At 47.5% G+C, this 20,967-nt stretch overlaps 1 protein-coding gene across 1 annotated transcript in view; it reads left to right on the plus strand.

Annotated features, from left to right (window-relative positions):
* The first annotated feature begins 1,224 nt into the window (after positions 1 to 1,224).
* slc30a6 (solute carrier family 30 member 6) overlaps positions 1,225 to 20,967 on the plus strand; it is a 24,630-nt gene continuing 4,887 nt past the window's right edge. Inside the window, exons 1-10 of the mRNA XM_062464163.1 lie at positions 1,225 to 1,497; positions 1,960 to 2,006; positions 2,273 to 2,359; positions 4,599 to 4,683; positions 12,506 to 12,548; positions 12,768 to 12,833; positions 15,420 to 15,500; positions 16,697 to 16,732; positions 17,527 to 17,621; positions 19,344 to 19,392. Of these exons, the coding sequence (XP_062320147.1) occupies positions 1,320 to 1,497; positions 1,960 to 2,006; positions 2,273 to 2,359; positions 4,599 to 4,683; positions 12,506 to 12,548; positions 12,768 to 12,833; positions 15,420 to 15,500; positions 16,697 to 16,732; positions 17,527 to 17,621; positions 19,344 to 19,392 (767 nt within the window). The 5' untranslated portion in view covers positions 1,225 to 1,319. The remainder of the gene's footprint in view (positions 1,498 to 1,959; positions 2,007 to 2,272; positions 2,360 to 4,598; positions 4,684 to 12,505; positions 12,549 to 12,767; positions 12,834 to 15,419; positions 15,501 to 16,696; positions 16,733 to 17,526; positions 17,622 to 19,343; positions 19,393 to 20,967) is intronic.

The following is a 20,967-nucleotide window of genomic DNA, read 5'->3' on the forward strand; positions in this document are numbered from 1 at the left end:
ATGTAACTTACCCCAATGAACCAGACTGGTTCAGTATGGTTTTTCAAGATAGACTAGGCCTGTAGCAAATCTGTTTCATTTTAGTGCAAGAGCCCCACCTTTCCCTCATGGTGAACAGACTTGTTTCATTTAGGATCAATCTGTTTGGTCAATAGGGGGTGAAGAGAGCCAAGTCAGTGGTTGGAATAAATACTATGGACAGTTACCGTAAAAACTATTGACATGCACACTGATACAGATTATGTGGTTCACCCGTAACATTGCAATTCTGACCGTGCTGCAATATTCTATAATGTATCTCAACTTGACAGCTGGCCACATTTGTATAATAACAGCAATACAAGGATGGAGGAAGCAGGAATGTTTCACAGATAACAGATGGTTGTCAAACGTTCCTTGACAGGCTGGATTGTTAACTTGATGAAAGCAGCATGGAATTCTCTACATATTTGAAATCAAATTGAGCTGTGTGTTTTAAAGTAGTACATAGAAAGGATTTGAGAGTGTATCTGGCAGAATGAAACAGTCAATTATGTTAATTGTAGGTAATTCTGAGTTGTTAGGTTGAATTCAGTATTATTACATTTTTTCTAAGAAAATAATACATAGACAATAAGTCCACTCGTCATGACTTCAGATCAGCCGCAAGAAGAGCAGGACCAAATAATTCCAATATATCTGTACCTGTACAACTGGCCATAAACTACATTTGAAACTTTATAAAGGTGGTATGAATAATCTTTAAACATAAATTCAATTTTAGATTTCAGCTGAAGATTCTCTGTTTATGTGGTAATTGTCTGTTTACGTGATATTCTCAAAAGAGCAAAATGAAAAACAACTTAAAGAAATGCAATTTTAGTTGAGTTATGTAGGCTACGTTACGTTTTAACCCTGTAAGACCCCTTGTTGTAAAATAACGTCACCTTTAGCTCTTTAATTGATTTTTTTTTTTTTGAAAGACCAAATGTATCCAATAGCATTGCAAGGCAAGACAATAGGACCCATTGGTTATGTAAATGTAGTCGTTCCAAAAAAATCTTATTTGCAAATGTGTTTTTTGGAGAGCTAAAGGTGATGTTGAAATTTGAAGTCGGGTCTTACAGGGTTAAGGCATCACAAGTTTGCTTTTACATTCATGAAATTTGTCCCTTCGCCTTTTCTGTACGATGCTGTGGATGCTCAGACTTATAATACAATAAACCATCTGCTTGGTGATGAACGTAAAATACGAATAACTTGATGATTTGTAGATCTGTGAATTTTTGCATGCTGCGCATTGAGTTCATCTAGGGGAAATTCCTACTCTGGAGTTGAAAATGGCGATGGACGGGTTGTCCACGTCTCAATCCGGAGTTTCGTATGCTGGGGATTTTTACCCTAGAAAATTTGGTACCAAGCCGGACGTGGTACCGTCCGGTATTACGGAGAGGAAAGTTGGCCCACTCGATAAACCTGACATGGTTGCGGTGGACGTCATTAACATCAAGGATTCAGGTTTGTTGACAGCGTCCAGCCGCTATTAGCTAGCTAGGTAGCTTGTGATGTCTCGGCTGCTACCACAGGAGGTTAGTTAGCTAGCCTAGCTACTTAGTAACATTAGGCTATTAGCTAGTACTATATCACAGTAAACTTTTGACGTTTTAGAATTTCCAGTGATATAACTTAATTACTGCTACTCATCTCACCATGCACTACTAACAAGCTTGCTAGCACTACTACTTGCTATAAACGAGCCACAACACCAGCCATTATAACATGGCTATCTAGCTAGCAAGCTTGATGGCCTATTTAACAGACTCAGTCCCTTTTTAAATAAGGTTTGAATAGTAGGCGTTTGGTGAGAATGGTGCTTTTAGCCCTTTCTAGTCAGCCAAATTCGCAACGATTTGTAACTAACTGTGGCTTGTAAACGCAATGCAATGGCCTTTTCAAAACGACTTGATTTGTCTTTGGCAGATATTCCATTGCACAGGAAAAAGCAAGAACATGACACCTATGTTTTGGTAAGTTCTTGAACATGGAAGTACACTCGCATATTATTTACAACATAGACATAGGGAATACACCAAATATTACTCCCCATTTCCTGGCACGTGAACGTACTTCAGCATCACTTCTTTACAGTAGAAAGCCACTAGGTGGCGATGTTGGATAATTTAATTGTCCCTCCCCCACAACATCCTTGCACAGTAGTAGATGGAGGACGCTGCATTCATTTTGCAGTACAATCTTATGTTTTATTAACAATGTTGTTTTTGGTCTACCAAAGGGCACTATTCACCCATTCCGGAAGACTCACAGATCCTTGTTTGGTAAACTCTTGCAAGAATTCCGATTGGTGACTTCAGACAGAAGGGTGAGTTTGTGTGCACTTGCAACATTAAAGACAGCATTATTCCTTTTAAACATTATATGTATTGTATTGCATAATGCTGACTTTGTTATCCCATTGGGATTAAGACGTTTAGACATTACATGTAGTTTAGTAGCCAGACACTTCATGCCAATCTCTCTTGAGTCAAGTCCATTACTTGATTCCTTTGACAATAGGCTTGTCCAAAAGCTAGGAGACATCCTATACATTCAGACATGCCGTGTAGTGTAATCCGTCTGCGGGCAACACGTTCACCGCACATCACCTCGCATCGTCCAACAGTCCTGCCATTATAAATACGGGGGCTGGAATCATTTAACGCCATGTATCGAGGCATCAGAAGCCTACTTAAAAGCAAACCTTTAGATTACAGCCTGCCCACTGTCTTAGTGTGCTTCATAGGAAAGTGTCCCTTGCTGCTGGATAGGATGTCCTGTGTCCACAGTGACGATTTGCGACAGCGAGATACAGTTGTACTGTGGAGTGAGTGTATACAGGGTTCAATCCCATCTTTAGGAATTATCTGGATGGTATCCATCTGCTGGTTTTTGCCTGATATGTGCCCTGCCCTGGTCTGCCTCCCGGTCTGCCTCACGTACTAGCCAGGAGCCACATAGAAGCCACTGGAAGGGCTGGCTTGTTTGACCTCTGATCTCTGGGATAAGCTGCTTTGGACCAAAAGTGTTCCATCTGCCAGTGGACAAGGCCCTGGTTGGCGAGGGAGAGAGTATAGAGATGGAGAGAGATGTCACTGGGAAGACCAGGGAGAGAGTATAGAGATGGAGAGAGATGTCACTGGGAAGACCAGGGAGAGAGTATAGAGATGGAGAGAGATGTCACTGGGATGACCAGGGAGAGAGTATAGAGATGGAGAGAGATGTCACTGGGAAGACCAGGGAGAGAGTATAGAGATGGAGAGAGATGTCACTGGGAAGACCAGGGAGAGAGTATAGAGATGGAGAGAGATGTCACTGGGATGACCAGGGAGAGAGTATAGAGATGGAGAGAGATGTCACTGGGAAGACCAGGGAGAGAGTATAGAGATGGAGAGCGATGTCACTGGGAAGACCAGGGAGAGAGTATAGAGATGGAGAGCGATGTCACTGGGAAGACCAGGGAGAGAGTATAGAGATGGAGAGAGATGTCACTGGGAAAACCAGGGAGAGAGTATAGAGATGGAGAGAGATGTCACTGGGAAAACCAGGGAGAGAGTATAGAGATGGAGAGAGATGTCACTGGGAAGACCAGGGAGAGAGTATAGAGATGGAGAGAGATGTCACTGGGATGACCAGGGAGAGAGTATAGAGATGGAGAGAGATGTCACTGGGATGACCAGGAAAGGGCTCAAGAAAGACAGTAGACTGTGGAGAGTGAAGGGAGGAAAAGGTTGGAGTTGGTAGAAGGAAAAAAGGGGTTAGTTCACGTGAAGGGGGAGGGGAGACTGTTGGATAAAGAGGATATGCGTGACCCACCTATGATGTGGGAGGGGGGGGGGGGGGGCACAGACTGAGGATATAGCCGAGTCATCGCTGGACCCTGTTCGATGACACAAAGCAGTCACAAGGCTTGACGTTGACAGTATCCTGAGGATTCCCACAAGTGCCACAGTGAGTGCCACACAGGGTGAGGTGCATCAGGGCATTCAGGGCTGTGTCATCCCAATGTTAGCTGCAAAAATCCTCGCGTTGTCAGCTGAAGCCTCAGGAAGAAGAATCTAGCTGGGTTTGTACCCGCAATGCTGTCATCCACCACAGGGTGGCAGTGCATCACCTACCCTCCCACCTCTCCTCTCCCGCAGGGGCTAGTGTGTCCAAGTTTGTTTGTGTGTGTGTCAGGAGAGGGGGACGTGTTGGCCAGCGCGCTGTCGTTCTGTTTGCACACACACACGGGGCGCAGTGCACAGCATAGCCCTGTGGCAGTAACATTCCCTACCACACACACTCACTTCAGTTCCCATCTCTGTCCTTGGTCGTGGCTGTCACAAGACGCCCCAGCCCTGTCATAACACTGCGCACCACAGTAATTGTAGATTTCACAGCACTCCAAGGATGGCCTCTGACTGGTACATGAAGTGACAGGCCCGCAGTTAGGACACTAACGTTTTTTTTTTAGGAGAAGCCCATCCAATGATTCTGTTGTGGTAGCGGATGCACCCAAGTTGGAGTTGGGAAATCTCCAGTTCTTATCAGGGTTTCTAACAGTATTTGTTTGTTTGTTGTAGTCTTGGAGGATCCTGCTGTTTGGGGTCCTAAATGTGTTGTGTACCGGCTGCCTTCTGGTGTGGTGCAGCTCTACAAACAGTATGGGTAAGTTGTGCACATGGTACACAAATACTACACCTAGCATACTACAATTGTACACATTAGAGTAGTATACTTCCATACCACACTCCAAACTATTCTAAAGACCTTCAGCAGAATAGAGCACCTCTGCTCCATTAAATACAAAACAACTTTAGGAGAGGTTGATTAGAAAGGCATGTACTGTCTTATCTTTTCCTCACAAAGTTTTCCCAGTAGGAAAGTTGCAGTTTACATCGAAGCAGTAGTTGCCATTATACTGATTATTCTCAAGAATATCCTCGCTTCTGTTTGTTATGTTGGTTACGGATGGCTGCCAGTTTAGGAAGAAGGGAACACAAACAAAAATAGCTGATACGCCGCGCGCGCGCGCGAGCACACACACAGATGGACAACTGTAGTGTTTGTCCTTTTTTTCATGACATTGTATTTTGATCAGGAGTGAGCCGACAGCTCGGTCTGTCTGTCGCCGTTTGTGTATGTGTGTGCGGACGTATTATTTCAGCAATCATCACAACAAGCTCGGTGTGAAAGCCCATTATGATGACTTAATCCTTTTGAGAAGCCATGAAGGAAACAAGCGGGCGACTGTAGCCTCCTTGGGTTTGACCCCCCCTTCCCCCCCACCCCTCCCCCCACCCCACCAGTGTTGGGTGTCAGAGAGACAGCAGAGGCAGGAAACGGAGGACGCTCAGATATCGAGCGTCCGAAGGCAAGGCAGCACCAACGTCGATATCCCCCCCCCCCCTCCCCAGGAGCGTGGCAGTCGTAGGCTCAGGCCCCAGTGCCATCCCCAGACTCGGCCACAGACAGACATGGCAGTAGATATCCCTCCAAGACAGGACGCCATGTTGGTAAACTGGCGCGGTGGTGTTTGTCCACACGGCTGTGGCGCTGTGCTAATATTGAAGATCCGTGGAGAGCAACACGGGGGAAATGGAGAGAGGCTGCCTTTCCCTCCCTTCAATCCATCAATTCTATGGATTCATTTTTTGAATCCACTCGCACAATCCAACAGCTGATCTCAAGTTGCTGTGCGGATGTGTTTTGATTTATTTTTAGGTAAAGCACAAAGGTAACATCTGCAATGATACGGCTACCTAGTGGCAACGATTGACATCTGTCTGTCTTGCTACATCTGTGTGTGTGGGTGTGTTTGTGTGTGTTTGCGTTCACGTGAAGGCTTTTCTGTGTATTCTCGGTCTTGTGGCGGGGGTGGAGGGGCATGGGTGATGCGTTTGTGTGTGTGCAAGAGATTGATGCGGATGCGTGGATGTAAAGGAAGTGGTATGTGCACGTTTGTGGGCAGGGGGGCAGTTATTGTAGTGAGCTTGTGAGGCAGAAGGGCAAATTAGATCTCTTCCACATCTCTGGGTGTTTTCCAGTCATTGCGTAAAGACCTTAATACAGTGCTGCACGTTTGTCTTCCGGTTCATTAGGCCTGGGGCCCTCAACGCACACTCAAACCCCTCCCCTTTTCTCCAGAGTCCTGATCCCTTAGTGTTCTCCTCCCCCCTCTCTTTTCAAACCTCATCCTCTTCTACCCTCATTAGGTTTTTCTTCCCTCGTGTTCCCTCCCCCCCTTCTCCCCCCTCTCTTTCCTCCACATCTATAATAAACCATTCTAAGATTTCCACATAGCACCAACACTTACAGCCAGGGCTCTATAGTAGGTGCTCTTGGACCAGGAAGAGACTGGTGGTCATGGAGTTTGATCTGAGTATGTCCTCAGGGCTAGTTAGACACGATGACATCACACTCACAGAACTGTGGGCCCAGACTAATCAGAGCACAATTTACTCCGTCGCTGGCAACACTTGTCATGCTGAGTAAACTGGAGACTGGTAAGATACTTGTGTTTGAGTGTGGGTTACTAGTAAGAGGTAAAAGATATGTTGTATGTTTGTGAGTGCGTCTAAATGTGTCCCAGTTAAACTGTTTGTTTACTGTGAGCCCCAACTGCCACTAAATAAAACAAATAAATGTTTTATGTCACAGTAGATGGTTCCCTTTGACTGCCTCCTTTGTATTCCAAACCTGCATTCTAGCGGACGGTGTGTCCCCCCCCCCCCCCCCCCCAGTCTGGAACAATGTGGAAACCGAGTCAGTTGAGGGAAGTCGCCCCGTCACTGACCCGCAAAGTTCGAGTGCGGAGCTCGGGAGTCGCAGAGGAGAACTCCCACATTACCCACTTTGATCTCATTGTCATGGTGCTTTTCCAATCCAGCAACGCTTAAGGGAGCAGGGGCTTAGGGCTCTGCAGGCCCCCCTCTGTTCTGACTGTGAGGTCTGTTTACTCGGACTCACTTAGATTCCTCTCTTCAAGCATTTGCCGCTCATTGAGAACATGACCTTAACATGACAATGGCAAGGATCTCATTTGGGCGTGTGTGTGTCTGTGTGTGTCTGTGTGTGTCTGTGTGTGTCCGTGTGTGTCCGTGTGTGTCCGTGTGTGTCCGTGTGTGTCGTGTGTGTCGTGTGTGTCTGTGTGTGTCTGTGTGTGTGTCCGTGTGTGTCCGCGTGTGTCTGCGTGTGTCTGTGTGTCTGTGTGTGTGTGTCTGTCTGTGTGTGTGTGTGTGTTTGTGTGTGTCTGTGTGTCTGTGTGTCCGTGTGTCTGTGTGTCCGTGTGTGTGTCCGTGTGTGTGTCCGTGTGTGTGTCCGTGTGTGTGTCTGTGTGTGTCCGTGTGTGTGTCCGTGTGTGTGTCCGTGTGTGTGTCTGTGTGTGTCCGTCTGTGTGTCCGTCTGTGTGTCCGTCTGTGTGTCCGTGTGTGTCTGTGTGTGTCCGTGTGTGTGTGTCTGTGTGTGTCCGTGTGTGTGTGTGTCCGTGTGTGCGCGTGGGCCTTGCGTAAAGGTAACCGATCCTAAAGCGCCGCTTCTCTGGACTAAAATGGATGATGCTCGAGGACGCTGTTTGGTGTTGTCAGCTTTTCCAGATCAAATTCTGCCACCGAAACACTAGACAGGGTTTCAGAGGCGCGCTGGAGAGAAATGGCCCGGCTTTCACTAGATCTGCACATTCTTCTTTTGTCAACACTTCTTTTAGCGGGATCGATCTCTGTGTCCGCTTTGTGAGTGGAGGTCACAACAGACCAACACTCGCTAATTCAGGCAGAGTAATTGTTCAGTTGGAGTTGGCGGGTCCCCTTCACCTTTTGTACATTATGCTCTTTGTTAAGCAGAGGAAATCATACATGTGTATGTTTTGTAGTTTGTCAACCCTCATTGTTTCAGCTGTCAGCCTCTCTGGGTCTGTAACTGCACTTCTCATATTCTGTTTGTTTACCAGACGGTAGTTTAGCCGAATCCAGGATTAGGTGACACAGGTGATTTATCATATCGGCTTGCTGACTTAAACTAAGCTTTATGTTCTATTGTATTTTTGGAACATGGTGGGTTTGCATACTAGTTGTTTTTCTGGTGTTCCTAGAGGAAGGTTCAGCCTATGGAACTGACTTTGATGCACATGGACAATCTCCACTTTGTGTTTCTGAAAGCTATTAGTCAATTCAATGTTGTCCGTGCTCATTTCTTTAATGGACGCAGTTGCAGCTAGCTGTTTGTTGGTGTTGTGCGCACGTGTGTGCGCGCGCGCAGCAGCATCCGGCCTCTCTCTCCTCCACACTAGTCCCAGAGACAGTGTGTTCCCTCCTCACTGCCGATCTACAGCTGGGGGCAGCCATGCGAAAGGAGGTCAAGTGCCTGTTCTGCAGGCTTACAAACACCCCTCTTCCTCTGCCTCCTCCTCCCCCCCACCTTCCATCCTTCCTCCTGAACGGAGGGGTTTACCCTGTCTGACCACCCCAGAGTCTGTGCAGGGCTCAGGGGACGCAGTGTGGGGGACCTTGCTCTGGCTCGCTCCACACATGCCTTCCCTTGATAGTGTGTGAAAGAGGGGAGATGGAGATGGTGAGAGAGACAGAGAGACAGTGTGAGTGTGATGGTTCTGGTCTCATATATTGTCTTATTGGTCTCATCGTGACCTGTCCCAGGAACGATCAAGGGGTTTGTTTTCAAATCCAAATTCAAACCAAGAAACCAATGTCCCAAATGGAACTTTCCCGCCCCCTTTATTTAACGTATTTACATGGAACCGTTGTGTTTGCGTGTGTGTGTGTGTGTGTGTGTGTGTGTGTGTGTGTGTGTGTGTGTGTGTGTGTGTCAGGCATGTCTTTATTTAACCGGGTCCGTTTCTATATTTGTTCATCAGGATGAGTGTGTTGTAACTGTGTGTGTGAGTGTTGAGACACACTAGGTGTGTACCCCCGGCCTCTGGGGCTCGGCTGCCTGGGAGCCCAGCTGGTGAGGCTCCGTCCGGCCCTCTGGGACAGGAGGAGAGGAGCAGGAGGAGGAGGAGGAGGAGAGGGAATGGGCTCATCTACTCAGATGTCTGCTCCAGCCTCAGCCTCGCGCCAGACTTTTTGTCTCTGTTTACTCCCAGGACAGCCACCACATCTGCCTGCTGCTCAATATGGTCCTGGCTAGACATATTTGAACGCTCTTATGTAGTGTTATGTTATTGTTTGACAAGGGACATTGGTATTTCTAGGTTTGGTGTGTAACCTCTTGACTATATAGGCCACACGAAGCACTTAAGATCTTGGAGAGATTTAGAGATGTTTGTGTTGTCTGTAGCTCCTCCACATCAAGGTATTTTGTGTTTTATCTTCAGTTGAGAGTAGTCAGTAGTTGGCTTGTGGGATTGACCATGGTGTTCAGGAAAGGAGGTCTGTAGGGAAACAAAGTTATTAAGCACAGGCTGAAACTGGGTCAGAGCTGGTTGTAAGGTCAGGGAGCCAAGATAGGACAAACTAGTTTGGGGTGGCGGGGTGACTTTGAGATGTGTGTGTGTGTGTGTGTTTGCATGCGCTCTCCCTGGTTCTCCTCTGGGGCCTGTCCAACTCCTCCTATTCATTTCTGACAAAGTACTTGACGTCTCCGGTTCCCGGCCTCCATCTGTGGCCTGGTGTTCCGCTGTTACACCACTCCTGTTTATTATTATGAGCACCCTCTCTCACCTCCCTCTGAACCCCCCCCCCCCCCCCCCCCCTTCGCCTCCCTGCTTGCCCTCACCTATCCCCTCGCCCCACCTCCCATCTTCTCTCCCCTTCTCCCTTATCTTCCCTCCCCCTGAAGCCACTCCCTCAACCTCCATACCCCCCCTCCCCCTCGCCCTCTCAACCTTTAGCTTCCACCCCCAAGCCCTCGCCGCTCTTTGCTGCCACACCCAGACCACTGTGTCGAGCCTCATCCATCAGGATCCAGTGTAGTCTGTCACCACTGCCACAGAAGGAAAGCTACACCTCTGGCTGAAAAGAAATCCTCACCTTTTTTCCCCTTGTCTTTCTTTTGAAGCAAATATCAAGGCACTCTGAATACCTGAGAATGGATGGTCATGTTAAAGGGTGCTTAGGAGAGGTTATGTGTGTGATGACAGGGAGCGCTGCTTGAGGACACTGTATCTACATGGTTGTCAGTAAGGACCTCAGGCACTAAGGTTGCTGATACTGCGTTCAGTGTGACCTGAGTGTGGGGTTCCATTCACACACACACATGGTATTGACTTGGATGGTATGCCACCTAATTGTGTGTGTGTGTGTGTGTGTGTTTTTGTGTGTGTGTTTTTGCTTTGTCTACACATGCACACCTCCTATTTGTGTTGTATATTTTGTGTGTACTATAGGTATTCATTCTGGGTGTGTGTAGTTTGTGTACGCATACTGCCTTTTTGTGTGTCAAATATTTTGCGTGTGTCAAATATTTTGCGTGTGTATACCAGGTATGCATTCTGTTTGTGCGTGTACTTTGTGTACGCATATTCTCTGCGTGGGCATATTCTGTGTGCATTTCCCCTGTGTGTGTCCTGGTCTCCCGTCCTCCCTTGTGGCCGCTGTCAGCAGGGGTCCCGGGGCCCCAGAGCAGCCTCCCAGGGTCCCCAGAGCGGCCTCCCAGGGGCCCCAGAGCAGCCTCCCAGGCTCTTCCTGCACCCCCGGCTCCCATTTCCCCCGCCAGGTGTTTCTGGACTCCCAGTCAATAAAGCTTTTAGTTTACATATGGAGCGATCGTTTGTTGTTTTAATGTGCCGCGTGGACAGACACCCGAGCCCCCCCGGTCGATGCTTGTTTCTCCCAGCAATGACACGCAGCACGGCTGCAGCACGCAAGTCAGCCCCCTCTGAGACGGACTGAAGTGAGCGTTGCTTTCCGTCCTCGTGATCTAATACTTCATTTTGTGTGTGACTTAATACTGCAGTGTGTGCTTGTGATTTAATACCGCATTGTGTGTGTTTGTCTGTGTGTGTGTGTGTGTGTGTGTGTGTGTGTACTTGTATAGGCCTAGCCTGTGTGTGTGTGTGTGTGTGTGTGTGTGTTTACTTGGTGTGTGCCAACCAACCACAGCAGTTCTGTTGGGGGCACTGCCTGCTTGGTGAAAGGTGATCCACACCCTTGTTCCCCAGGCTCCTGAACTTCTGCTTACCTCTTCTAATAACCAGGCAGCACTTAATGCCACTAATGGGCTTTATTCCCTTGGCGAGTGCATGTCCGAATGTCTGTGTGTATCTGAACTAATTAGTGTGTATTTGAACAAAATATGAGTGTGTTTTTGAGCGAGTGTGCATTTGAATAAGTGTGTGTGTGTGAGGGAGGTGCCACAAAGGTGGGTTGGAGGAACAACCAATCAGATGTGTTTGGGCTGCTGTCTTGCAGACGGCATTAAATATTCAGTACCCGGGTTGTATTCCTTCACTTCCCTTCATCCCTCGCTTCTCTCCATCGATTAGGTCTGCAAACATACACAAGCGACCTTAATCTCCTGTCAGTGTGCTACAAGTATTGGGTTCAGAGCCCTCTGGGAAGCAGAGCTGCTCTGTCTGGCTGGTTCTGACTAACATGCAGCTTGTCTGGGCTGATAGCAGTCCTCTGCTCTCTGAATGTCAGTGTGTTCATCTGAGGAACAGGAAGTGGAGTCATCGTCGCGGTAACTTAATCTGAAGAGCGTAAATATGAAAATCCAAAACGTTCTTATCTGCACACAGGGCTTAGTTAATTCTCCACGAATCAGGTCATTCTGTTAATTGTTCCGCTAAGAGAAGCAGAGGCTTTGGAGATGTAGTGTGACACCCCTGGACCCTACTCTAGAAGGATGTTCACATGAGCCCCGCTACCGTAATTCTACACAAAAGCTGAAGAGAGCGTTGAACCACACTGCATGTGATGAAACGTGATGAAACCATATATATATATATATATATATATATATATAAATATAGATAGATATATCTATATCTATTTCTCCCCACAGTTGGGCGTTCTCATCCAGAGACACTGTGTTCCTTTTGAGTCGGCAGCGTTGAACCATCATGTCTGTCCGTCCGCTCTGAGCTGTCCAATCCCCTCGGCTCATTCAGCTGGCCTCGCAGGATTACATCACAGTAGTTTGGCCAACACGGTGCCGGCAAGTGTGGAAACAAAATGTTCCTCTCCATACAAATCTCCCCTAATCTGACTTCCATCATATCCAGCTTACATAAAGCCGGTTCACAGGGCGAGCCGATCCCACTGATTGAGTCTTCCTTTCTTCTTCCTCTCTCTGGCCTGCTCGTCAGCGCCCCCTGGGGTTGTGGGGGAGTAGGACATGAGGCAGTGCTGGGTTTAGGTGTGTGTGTGTGTGTGTGTGTGTGTGAGAGAATGCATTGTCTTTCTACAAAGGAATTAACTCTAGTGTTTTGTTTGAATTTCCGAACAAATAAACTAAGGATGATTGTGTGTCTGTCAATTTCAGCTTGTTTTAATGGAGGCCCATTTGACAGATTCCCTTTCTTTCATTCCAGCCTTAACTGCATACACATATCTCACCATCTTTGACCTGTTCAGGTGAGTACAGTTCCAGTCCTGATACTACTGTTGACGTGTAGAAGTAGTACAATTGTATTGAAACCTTATCCTGTGTGTGTGAGCGCGCGCAAAGTACAGTATCAGTTGTGACTAACTTATCAGACTTCTTTTACCCCATCCCTTCATCCACCTACCCTCTGCCCCCCCCCCCCCCCCCATCTCACCTGTCTTCCCTCCATCTCTCTCTGAAACCACCAGTCTGATCACATGTTTAACCAGCTCCTGGGTGAGCATGAAGAAGCCCAGCCAGCTGTATTCGTTTGGGTGAGTACAGCAACCTCAGCAGCGAATAGCAGTGTTTCCCCTACCATTATATTAGGGGGGCGCCCCACCCTCCCAACGGCAACCCCCGACCCCCACCTGGAAGGTCAAGTAAAAAAAAAAAAAAAAAATATTTTTTTATATATATATATATAGCGCCCGATCACAAAATAAGTAATTTAAGGTTACCTTTTCTATAAAACAGGTCTATAGCTTGCTCTTTTATTAAAAAAACTAAATGGTCTCATGTTATTTATCTTATTTACACGACGGCATGTCATTTCTGTCTCTACATGGTCGTCCCCGTCCCCCCGTCCCCCCCCAAAAGCTGTAAACCTAGGGAAAACACTGGAATAGACAGCATATAGCAGCATTGTTATGTTACACACAGAGGCATAAATGTACCAGTGGCGGTGAGCATAATGGTAAAGTAAGTAGGACTCCATCTGCTTAATGGTAGAGGCTGTAGTAGCAAGGGATCTGCTTGTGAAATAGTTTGGGTGCTTATGTAAAGTTATTATAGGAGCTAGGCTCTGATAACATTGTAGATTTATCTCCTGGGATTGACATGTGGTCGACCTATGGCCATGATTTAAGTACTACACGTGTGTGCACATTGGTGGGCACACAAACACACACTCAGTTTGGCATTGAGGTCAATATACACGCTGGCATCTGCTATACAATCCTATCCTACTATATTTGTTTATTTGATGAACCTCCCCTGTCACCAACACACAAACACACACACAACCTTTGTTGTCCCACAGCGAGTGTGTGTTGATGGCATAGTTGTCTCGTTGAGGCTATAGGGGCCTCTGTTTTCGCCAGACCTTTGACCTTGGGGTGTGAAGTAGTGGTGATTGTACGGAAATCTGCTTTTCAGCTCCGCTTGGCCTTAATGTGCTCACTGGGCTAGCACAATGGGTTAGCCACAGCACAGATTATCTCCAGTGCAACTGGAGCTAGCCCCCCCCTCCCCCGTCTCCAACCATCCTGCCCGGCTCCACCTCAAACCCCAACACAGACCCCTGTGTCAGGCACACCCCTGCCCGCTTTTCCAACTTTTCGTTTTAACCTTTTAAGGAGTGAGTTATTTTTCCAAAACGGAAGCTAGCTAGTTTTGGTTAGCTTCCGTTACCTAGCAACCTAGCATAATACTCGTAGCAATGCTACTACCTGCTAGTGTTACTTGTTAGCCTCCTAATTGTAAATTTTGAAGCCATACTATAGCGTTTGTCATATCGTTTTTGTCTATCGGAAAATAGTCGGTTGGAATGTTCAGAATCACATATGTGTGACGGTACTCTGTGGGGCCCGCTTTCGAACGATCACATATGTGTGACGCTACTCCTGGTCCAGTCCTCTTATTCAAAGTGTTACGGACACGTTCAATGGTTGTCTGACCAATAGAAACCTGTCCTCCAAAAATGAGCAGTAGTCACATGATAAACTGCTGAGAGGATGAGTTATGTTTTCCTTTGTCGACAAAATCTTTGCAGTGCACCAAATTAAAGATTTGTAATGCACCAATTTGTCATTGGCATCTGAGGATTACCTAGTACAATCAACGTCTTTTAGATTGTAATACTTTAAGTGGATGGGAGGCATTGTTAAGCCTCTGTGTGGGCGTGGGTGAGTGCGCGTCTGTCTGGATGAATAGGTGTGTGTGTGTGTGTGTCTGACCGACCGACAGACCCGGGCCAGCCGGGCTAGTCCAGGACCCAGCTTTGCGGTGGGTGGTGCTGCTAAACACTATGCAACCTTTTGACCACAGGGTGTGAGCTTAACGGCCAAATTGAAAAGGACGAAGCTCCCTGTTGGCCAAACAGCCCTCCTGGTTCCAACAACAGAGCCATTCAGCCCGCGGCAGCACCAGGACGGGGGGGACGGGGGGTAAAGAGGGGAGAATGAGACGGCAACCGCATGTAGCTTCAGCTTCATCAACTGAGGACAGCCCAGAGATGCCCAACACAGTATAAACTAATGTATAGCACTGCTACAGCCCTGATGTGTTGGCACAGTGGCCTCTGATGTATGGGATTAAACATGGACTAGGTTTCCAAAGAATGACAGCTGGGGGATGGATACTGTATTTCCTTTGTTTCTGTGTTTTTTCCTCCAGCAAACCGCGGGACGTTATACTAACCTTTTATTTGATATTCTCAAAATTCCTTTAATTAGGTGGTCACCTAGACTTCTCCAAACCTGGTGACACCTTTTCCTGACGCAGTATTTGTTTGACCAATATGACATGTTTATAGGATCTCTTTGTTTTGAGTTCCAACACTATTCGTACATAATGCTTCAAGATGAATGAGATCATGGAGTGTGTCGGAGCCTGGAGCCAGTTTCTCTGACATCTGTCTTTTCCAGATGATAATGGATCTTGCTGTGTTGTGTATGGCACAGGCCTGCAGGACCACAAATCTGAAATGTCCCTAATTAGCAGTTTGAGTAGCATCTGTTTGTTTGTGTACATGTCTGTAGGTGTTGACTCCTATGCCCTGTGTGTGTGTGTGTGTGTGTGTGTGTGTGTGTGTGTGTGTGTGTGTGTGTGTGTGTGAGTGTGTGTGTGTGTGTGTGTAGATTCGAGCGTTTGGAGGTAGTGGCAGTGTTTGCCTCGACCGTGCTGGTGCAGCTGGGAGCTCTGTTCATCCTAAAGGAGAGGTAGGTACTGTTTTCCGCTGGAAACACAATCGCACACACACACACACACACACACACGCACACACACACACACACACACGTGTGTTGATCTCCAGTGCCTACCTCTGCTCCCATGTTGGCTCAAGGCACATCGAGCAGGGTTGATTTAACGGTCATTCTCAAAGAGGGGAGGGGGGGAGTGGTGACAACAGTGTCTCTCCAACTGGCCTGGCTGCCAACAAAGAACTAAGCCCCGTGGTGTGTGTGTGTGTGTGTGTGTGTGTGTGTGTGTGTGTGTGTGTGTGTGTGTAGTGTTTCTGTGGGCAGCTTGCACACGGTACCGTTTGTCCAATGTATGCTGTGTACAGTCACCGAGCTCAGTGTGTGTGTGTTTTCTCCCTGTGGTCTTCAACAAAAGCTAAAACGAGAAAGAAAGGGGAGGAGATGAGCTAAGAAAAAGGAGAATCTTAAAGGAGAGGGATTACGGTGAAATGCCGTCGGTATATATTTAATCGTAGCCTATGCTGCATGTTGGGTGTTCTACCCTGCAGTGTGTGTGTGTGTCCACCTTTTTCCTGAAGCGGTTTGTCCAAAGGTTAGTGCTCTTGACTGTAAGCTCAATCAGCTAATCGAGTTCTAAGTTATAAGCATGTTTTCACACACACATCACCGTCCTGCCAACCAGTCCTGTGCAGCACCCAAAGCCCTGGCCAGCACGTGACTGTTTAAGCAGGGCTAGGCCACTAAGGAGCTAATGAGGGAAGGGAAGAATAGGCTTAGTGGTCTATGAGCTAATGAGCCCTGCATGTTTGCATGTGTTGTTACTGTACATGCAGGTCATCTCCCCCCAACACACTCTTTCTTTCAAACTCATCATCAGTGGGCTAGAATGCGCTGGAAAGGGTTAGGCTGACGGCACTGCGCGTTGTCATACGTCTCGTCCTCGAGACTCGTTCTGCAAAACCTCGCTTCCTGCAGCCCGGGGAGAGGAGAGATGTTGGCGCGGCATTGTCACACATACATCCTTCAGCTTGTTCATCTCGTAAATGAGATGTTTCACCTCGTTGGTTTGCGATATTTGTCAAATGTATCCCAACCTCGGTCCTCACAAGGGGCGGCCGTGCTCTCGGTTTTCCCCCAACACTCACTTCTTGTTGGCTTTGTGTGTTGTGTTTGTTTTATCAACAACGTTTCCTCTTGTTTTCGTGGGGTCCCAGTGTGGAGCGCTTTGTGGAGCAGCCGGAGGTGCACACGTAAGTATTCCCCTATCCCGTCTGCCTCCCTAAACACACACACACACCTCCAAGCTCAAGGGACGAACCACACAGCAGCCCAAACATCTGGGTTTGTTTTGGGGCCAGACAGACATAGACAGACACACACAGACCAACTCCATTGTCTACCCCCCATCCCTCTAAACTCCACCTAACTGGATTGTCAGCTAATCACGCCCCCCCCCCCCCCACACACACACACACACACTTTACTCTCAATCATAAAACACAGATTAGTCCATTTTTTTATACCAAAACATTACTGGCCTAAACCTGTGAACTGTGACAAGATTACACCGTGAACCCTGCCAGGACATCACAATTGAATGTTTAGGATGTAGACAGTCCATGCGCAGATTATCTTCCGCTCTGCGGAAGATAATCGGCAGGTGTCTGAGATGCAACAAGATCCCAGGTACTACAACACATCTGGACCTAGGCTGAGAACATCCACTCACACCCAATCACTGGATGAGCGCTCCCTGGGCTTTAGAAACCTCCACTGATTGTTTAGACGGGTATTAATATCATTTCGTAAAAAAACAATTGATGGATTTTCTGGAAGTTTGGATTTGGTTGTTGACGTGTTGTGAAGCTGCCAGTGTTTTTGTACAGAAGCCCTTTTTTAGTAAGAGAAAAAACATTTCACACCGAAAGAATTTGCAAATGGTCATTTCTTAAAGATGTTATACAGGAATGGTGTATGTAGTATGGGCATGCGTGTTACACGTGTGTGCAGTATTTGCTTTAACCATCTCTCTCTCTCTGTCTAGTGGCCGACTGTTGGTGGGCACTTTTGTGGCTCTCTTCTTCAACCTGCTGACTCTGCTGTCTGTCAGGAACAAGCCCTTTGTCTACGTCTCTGAAGGTACTACAGTCTCACAACGACTGGGTCCGCAGCACAATGTGTTCCTTGAGTCAAATATAGACTCAAGGCTAATGCACAGCGGTCTGGGTTCGAATCTGGCTCAGGCCATTTCCTGTATGTCTTCCGCCTTCTTTCTCCCTGCATTCCTGTCTCTCCAACTGTCCTACCAAGAATTAAAGCAGAAAACATATATATACAGTACCAGTCAAAACTTTGGACGCATGGGAAAATGTGTCCAAACTTTTGACTTGTACTGTGTGTGTGTATATATATATATATATATAAAAAAAGACTGCCACAGCGCAATGTCTTTCATGAACAACAGGCGGCCGTTTTTCCTAATGGTGTACGTTATGTTGATAAAATGCGTGGACACACTGCTAGAAAGTTCCAGTAGGCTGTGTGTGCTGCAGAAAGGGATCCTGTGGCTCTAAAACCTAACTGACACAGTTCTGCTCTCGGGATGGGGGCAATCCAGAGCCCAGACTCATTAAGTCACTAAACCTCCTGCTGCCTCTAATGAAAGACGACACACACACACACAGACCTTAGAGCAAGTGTGAACGAACTCCCTGCAGGCTGCCCCAAGTCTTTAGTCTCCTTGTTGAGCAACTGAAAGTAATGATCAGATGTGTCACGAGGGAAAATTCTTGATCTCATATATTACGATCCATTTCTGGTCCGTCTTTGTATAGCTGGCGAGCAGAGCAGGAGGAACCGGCGCAGGGAGAGATTAGCCGTCCTCTAAGAGCTCGTCTCAGGCGTTTTCTGTTTGTTTGTGTTGGCCGTTTGTGTGTTTTATTTTTACAGCACGTTAACCATGTTTTCAGCACCCTAAGGGCATGTTTGTAGAATTTCTCCCAATGTGTCCCTACTGGGATGCAGCCACCACTGCCCTTCGCATTAAACCCTGCGGTCTTATTGGATAGCCTGCCCGACCTCTGACCTTTTGACAAAGAGATTCCCCTGCGCTTTACTGTCTGATGTCATTAAGGACTTAGTTGAGTTCAACGTAAGATTAGGAATTCTCTGCTTCTGTTCTTTCCACCCTGGCCCTCAGAGGGGCTTAGTCTGCCAAAGGAGGCCTGGTCTCCTCAAGAAGGGATCATTGACTTACCCTGTCTGTCTGTACGTCTCAACAATCTGTGACAGACAGAGGGGGGCTCTGATTGGCTCGGGCAGCACCCTGGAGCTCTGTCACTTCCTTCCTGTGTGGGTGTGCCCGGGGATGGGAAGATCCCCCGCCGGCCATCATCTCTTATTTCCTCGAACTTGGATGAGTTGACATCCTTTAACATTTGAGCACTAGACTGTACTAGGTAAGCCAGTCCCCCCCCCCCCCCCCCACACACACACACACACACACACACACACAGACACACACACACACGTGAGCAGTCAGTGCATAAGGTCCAAATAGACTTTTGCAACCCAAGTTTCAGATGGTACAGTTGCCCCCAGAGATGAGCCAGACAGGGAGATCATGAATAAGGCCCTCTGCTCTAATGTCCTCAAACAGTCTCTCCTCACTCCCAAAACCCCATCCTCTCTGTCTGAGGGGCACCCACAAGGAGGAAGGAGGACAAAGAGAGGTTGACCTTGAGACTTTGAAAACAAATTGCTGCCTTATTAAGTCATTTGACTGGCGCATACTGTTCATGTCGATGTTCCTCCTTCCTCTCCTTACCTCCCCCTCTTCCTCCCTGGTCCCTCTGTCAACAGCGGCCAGCAGCAGTTGGCTCCAGGAGCATGTTGCTGACCTGAGTCGAAGGTAAGATTCTGTTTCACTGAGTCATCCAGCTGTATCGATCCTCTGCCCTCAGCCCCTGAGGTGGACACCGTGCCTGTGTGTGTGTGTGTGTGTGTGCGCGTGTGTGTGTGTGCCTGTGCGTGCGTGTGCCTATGCCTGTTAGGAGTGGCCCTCGTCGCAACCAAAGGGATGGGGGAATTGATTTGGGATTCTCAGAACGAGCGTAAATGAATATGGGAAAACATGGCTGTTTTCGATTCCCAGAGAGTCCAGTGCCCCTCCCCCCCTCGGGCCGACCCTGGGTTTGGTGGTCAGAGGTTAAAGCTCATCCTCTTTCTGTTATCTCGTCTCACATGAACCCTTATGCTGTCTCCAGCATAAGGGTTCTGTATTGCCCTCGCCCTCAGGTTAAGACCATCTAATGGGTCTTTGGTGGATAAAGGACCAGGTTGGCGGTCAGGCACACCCTGCCCCTTGACCCCCTTTCCCCAGGAAACCCTAAGTGGGCTTGTGTGATTAATCCCTATGTAGGCGCATGCATACTCACACACCTCGCCTCTCTAATACATCTTCAGAATGATGAATAGGCTAACTGGTATGGTGTGAATAATAGATGTTTGAGGGGTTTAGTTTCAGCCAGAAGCGCTGAGATCATCTTCCAGCTTCTACTTCATCCCCTGCAGGTCTAGACCCTGGTAACTCCGAAAGAGGAACCTGACAAAGGAAGATAGGCCTCTATCCCAGAGTCATTTTACTTAGCCGCCAGCAGACAAGTGTAGTGTCACGTGTGCTGGTTGTGATCCTTACCCTTATGCAGCATTGTGATCAACATCGTAAACGACAATCATAAGTAAAATGTCATTGTAAGTATTTAAAATGTGAATGTGAGGGATATTTCGTATTGCCTTGTGTGTGCAGGTTATCCAAGGCTATGACACTTGAAATTCTGTGAGGGAACGAAGCCGTGATTGGTCAGGAGCCACAGTGAACACAATGTCCTAGGTCTCTTCCTGCTCTCTCTCTCTGCTCCCTCGTTCTAATTATATCATAGTGCCGTCCTCTCAGTACATCTATGTCCTCACCTGGGTTTGTGTTTCTTCTGGCCCACACTGCTGTTGGGGAAACTCGGCCAGGCTGCTTGCAGACAGCCATTGGGTCAAATGTTTATTTGTTTCTCCGTAATCCTGCATATTCTGTCCCCAACAGTCTGGGATTAAACACTAGCTGGATTGATGCACGCACGCACACACAGACACACAAACACCGTTTAAACTACGCAAATACACATTTTCTCTGTCTGCCTCTCTCTACATATTACACACACACACGCTCACTAAATCACACCATTGTGTCCGTCCTCAAATTATATCAATGCACCAGAGAGATTATGAGATTATCGGGATTTGAAATCCTGTTTCCCCTCCCCCCCCCTCCCTCCAACTCCAAATGTCTCTCTGCTAGTCCTGAATGAAAGAGTGATGAGAGAGCTCCTGCTTGTTTGGGTTGATAGTGTCGTTTCTTCTATTATATACAGAATGTCTGCTGTTTACCCTACTCTCCCTGTTAAACCTATATGCTCTAGGTCTAGGATATATG

This window comes from Osmerus eperlanus, chromosome 6, assembly GCF_963692335.1.
Source record: "Osmerus eperlanus chromosome 6, fOsmEpe2.1, whole genome shotgun sequence".
NCBI classification, from domain to species: Eukaryota; Metazoa; Chordata; class Actinopteri; order Osmeriformes; family Osmeridae; genus Osmerus; species Osmerus eperlanus.